This window comes from Plasmodium reichenowi, chromosome 12 (genome assembly GCF_001601855.1).
Source record: "Plasmodium reichenowi strain SY57 chromosome 12, whole genome shotgun sequence".
Lineage (NCBI taxonomy): Eukaryota > Apicomplexa > Aconoidasida > Haemosporida > Plasmodiidae > Plasmodium > Plasmodium reichenowi.
Genome location: NC_033657.1, coordinates 555,542 through 560,341, shown reverse-complemented (window position 1 = coordinate 560,341; position 4,800 = coordinate 555,542). Strand labels below are relative to the sequence as shown.

Sequence of the window (4,800 nt, the reverse complement as noted above, 5' to 3'; positions counted from 1 at the left end):
AAAAAAAAAAAAAAAAAAAAAAAAAAAAAAAAAAAAATTACATAAATAAATAAATATATATATATATATATATATATATATATATAAATATTTTATATGTTAAAAATCTGTAACCCTGCAATTATGAGACCAATCACCAAACATGGTAGGTTCATGCTTATCATACTTATACCCACATTCTTCTGAAATATTATTTTTTGGATTATTTTTTATTTGTACTTCTTTCTTATCCTTTTTTATTTCATCATTTGATATTTTTTGTATATCTTCTAATGATTGTTCATAAAAATTATTTTTTTTTTTATCATTTTGTAGTATACAGTTATCATACTTTTTGTAATCATCGTTTGTGTAATTTTCCCCCATAGTTTTAAGATAACGTTTATAAATAATATTTACATAGTTTACAAAATTATTTCTTTTTGTGTATGTATAAATAAAATGCTTGTCTATGTTCTTATGAATACTATTAAAATTAAAGGATTCTGTATATTTCAAAGAGAAAAGGTTTTTCCCTCTTAAAGACTTAAGGTACTTATATTTGTCCATATTACTATAAAAAAAAAAAAAATTAAAATAAAATAATATAATATAATATAATATAATATAATATAATATAAAGACATATTATATATATATATATATATATATATATATATATATGTTTATTCATTTATATATCTATGTTTATATAATTTATTTGTGTATATAATCTTTCTTGTCTTCATAAAATATTATATGTACATTATAACATTTTTAATATGAAATATATTTCAAAGAAGGCGCAGATTATTTTAAAAGTTAAAATAATATATCATACATTACGAAAGAACATTTAATTTTTTTATTATTTTTTTTCATATTTTACACAATTCTCCACGTGGACAATATATGAAATAAAAATAGAATAGTATACATATAAATATTTTATATACATATGTATATATTTATTATTTTCATTTTCCCATTTATATATTTCCATTTAATAATTTACTTCCCTTTTTGTAATTCTTTTAAAAATATTACAAAAAAGAAAATATTAAAAAAAAAGTTTCAAAAATGGAAGACAGTTTTAATTTGATAGATAAAAACAATCTTGATGAAGAAACAGTATGTAACATTAAAAAAAAAGAACACATACATATATATATATATATATATGTATATATATTTATATATTTATATATATATTTATATATTACTTTTTGTGTGTATATGTTCAATAATGTTTTTATTATTTGACAAGATAATCTTGGAATATTTTTTTATTAAACTATTATTTCAGACAAACATAAAAAATGAAAATATGAAATATATGGAATCTCATCCAGAACTTAAAGATTTGCTGAACGATTTTATTTCCTCAATTTTATTGCATACTCCAGTATATATAAAATAAATATATATATATAAAATAAATATATATATATATATATATATATATATATATTACAATATATTGAATTAATTTTTGAAAAAAGGGAACATAATTTTTCCTTATATTAAAAAGAAAAAAAAAAAACAATGTCAATATTATGTATGTATGTATGTATGTATGTATGTATGTATGTTCCTTTTTTTTTGTATTATAAAATAAAAAGCTATAACATAGCATTATAATGATTGTAATATAAAATATTACATATGAAAAAATATATACATATGAAAATATACATATATATGTATATGTTTTTTTTTTTCTTAAGGATGATATTTTTAAATATGCAAATGAATATTTTTCAAATTTTAAAAAGAAAACTAATTAATTTTGTGAATTATGTTTAAATGGAAGATGAAGTAAGATCAAAAAAAAAAAAAAAAAAAAAAAATATTATATATATATATATATACATATATTTTTTTATTATTTTTTTTATTTCCATCTTTACACATAAGTATTATATATACATATAAATATAAATAATATTTGTTTATATTATATGCTCATTTTATTTATTATATTATATATATATTTATTATATATATAATTTTTTTTTTTTATTTGTAAAACACATATTACGAAATATATAATTTTACATTTGTATTATTGTATTAATTATATTTTTTTTTTTTTCCTTTTCTTTTAAAATTATTACACAAAAAAAATAAAAAAATAAAAATTATATTTATAAAAGATATTATTGAGAATCATAATATATTTTTTTCGAAGTGTATCATATTCATGTTTCTTTCATTTGAATATATATATATATATATATATATATATTAACAACTGATTATTTTTTTGTACATATATAATAATATATTTACGTGTAAATATATTTGCACATAACTATTTATACATATAATTATATATACATAGAAATACTTTTGCATATATTATTTTTTTTTGTGTATAGTGTAAAATTATTTCTTTTGTAGTATATTAAATAGGAAAATAATAATATGAATTATATATATATATATATATATATATATATGCATACATTTAAGTACATATTTTTATAATGACAAATTGGAAATATTAATATATATATGTTAAAATTTGACATATATAAATTAATATAATTATATATATATATATTTTATTGATTTGCCCCCTTGTGTGTATATTTTGATTTTATTTTATTTTTAAGTAAGCAATATGAATGATAACAAAGGTTTTTCAAAAGATGAACAAACACGTATTTATAAAATACTTCTTTTAACATACTGTAATAAAATATCTACTTATCAAAATGAAATAAAAAATATTTCTCTTAATAATATAATATCTTCTTTAAATGAAGGTTGTGAAAATGAGCATATGTTAAATGATCATGTGAAATCTCAACATTATTTTATTGACACATTAGTAAAATCAAATGAAAATCACGAATTCTTGAATAGTATTAATAATTTAATACAAGAAGAAGTAAAAAAGAAAAACGATAAGAAAGATGATGCTGCGCATAATATAGCCAATACAAATGAAGATAACAACAACAATAATAATAATAATAATAATAATAATATCAATATAAATAATAGTGGTACTAATGTAGGACAAGGAAATAATAATAACACTACAAATGATAATAATCCTAGAAATCAACGAACTATTTTTAATAATTATATTATGGAACTTATGGAAAGATCACATATGTTTTTATTAATTAAAATATTTTTTGTTCTCTTTTTATTTGAAGTTAATGTAAAGATGTATTTTATTGTCTCTGGAATGTTCATTTTATATAATAGAGGATTTTTTGATTTAATAATTAATAATTTAAATTTTGTTTCTAGTAATGATTCCATAGAACAAGTATTAAGAAGAATGAGCGAATCAAGGAATCTGAATAATAGTATAAGTCTAAATGAAAATGTAAACGAATTTGTAGAAGGTAATATACAAAATGTTGAACAAACTAGTATATCAAATGATATCACAAGTCATCAACAAAATAATATTAATGATAGTTTTATAACAGGTGAAGATAAAATAACGGATAGTGGGGAGTATGTTGATTTAAAAAAAATTTCTGGTGAAATTAATAATGAACATATTTTAGATTATATAAATAATATAGATAATATAAATAACAATATGAATTATTACAATAAGGATATATGTGTAGATAACAAATTAAATGATGATAAAGATTTAATGGATTTTTTAAATATTAAATGTAGTGATAAGGAAGATGATTCCCCCATGGATGAAAGTATAAATGAACCAAACGTGGAAGTTGAGCAAACAAACAAGACGAAAATTTTAAAAAATATAGATAATGTTGAATATAATAATAATGTTGAATATAATAATAATGATGAATATAATAATAAGGATGTATATAATAATATTGATGAATATAATAATAAAGATGCATATAATAATAATGATGAATATAATAATAATGATGTATATAATAATAATGATGCATATAATAATAATAATAACAATAATACTTATAATATTAATAATGTTAATGATATTGTTAAAAAACGATTCCTTCTATTTAAAAAGAAAAAAATAGAAAAAGTAAATGAATCTGAATTGGATAGTTCAAAAAAAAAAATTCCTCACGATGATGAATTTGATTATCCAGATACCAAAACAAATGAAAATATAAATGAACCTAATAATTGTTATAATAAAGGGAAAGACAAAAATGTGTGTCCTGCAAAAGATACAAATGAATATTTTAATAATACAGATGAAAATGTACTTCATAATGGAAAAAATGGTATAAATTCAAATTTAAGAAAAAGAAAAAATAATAATCTAAATGATAGCTCAACAACATTTAATCACGTCTTAAATAATAGTATTAGTGAATTTATAAATTCAGATGATGAAGTGGCTGCACTTATATCTGATCCTATTGAAAACAATGCAACTAATACTGAACCAAAAGAAGAACAAAATACAACAGAAACAAAACAAAATGATAAAGAAAATAATACAGACAACAATACTAGAAGAAAACCAACCAAATTAGAAAAATATATTTATCAGTCAGTTGTCATGTTTTTTATGACTCTTTTACCGTGGTGGGTACCAGATGTTGCCTATTTAGAGGAGTAAATTTATAATACATAAATATATATATATATATATATATATATATATATATGTATATAGATAGATATATGTATGTATGTATTTATGTTTTCCTTTTTGTGTTATATCATATATCAATTTATTTCATAATTAACCAATCAAACGCATATTTTTATATACATATTTTTATTTTTTTTTTTGTATTATCTTAATCATAAAAGGGAAAACTGTATAATTTTTTTTTTTTTTTTTTTTTTTTTTTTTTTTTTTTTTTTTTTTTTTTTTTTTTTTTTTTT

General features: G+C 17.6%; 3 protein-coding genes across 3 annotated transcripts; 2 read left to right on the top strand and 1 right to left on the bottom strand.

Moving 5' to 3' along the window:
* Positions 1-99: 99 nt before the first annotated feature.
* Positions 100-549, bottom strand: PRSY57_1214900 (hypothetical protein; the record flags this gene model as incomplete). Its single annotated transcript, XM_020115044.1, has 1 exon — positions 100-549. One exon carries the CDS (start codon positions 547-549, stop codon positions 100-102), a length of 450 nt encoding a protein of 149 aa, XP_019970197.1.
* Positions 550-1,059: 510 nt separating this feature from the next.
* On the top strand, positions 1,060-1,766 carry PRSY57_1214800 (hypothetical protein; the record flags this gene model as incomplete). The annotated part of the gene is made up of 3 exons (XM_020115043.1): positions 1,060-1,110; positions 1,286-1,384; positions 1,707-1,766. The coding sequence occupies 3 exons, from the start codon at positions 1,060-1,062 to the stop codon at positions 1,764-1,766; spliced, it is 210 nt and encodes a 69-aa protein (XP_019970196.1).
* An 839-nt stretch (positions 1,767-2,605) lies between these two features.
* On the top strand, positions 2,606-4,528 carry PRSY57_1214700 (hypothetical protein; the record flags this gene model as incomplete). The annotated part of the gene is made up of 1 exon (XM_020115042.1): positions 2,606-4,528. The coding sequence occupies one exon, from the start codon at positions 2,606-2,608 to the stop codon at positions 4,526-4,528; it is 1,923 nt and encodes a 640-aa protein (XP_019970195.1).
* Between the last annotated feature and the right edge of the window lie 272 nt (positions 4,529-4,800).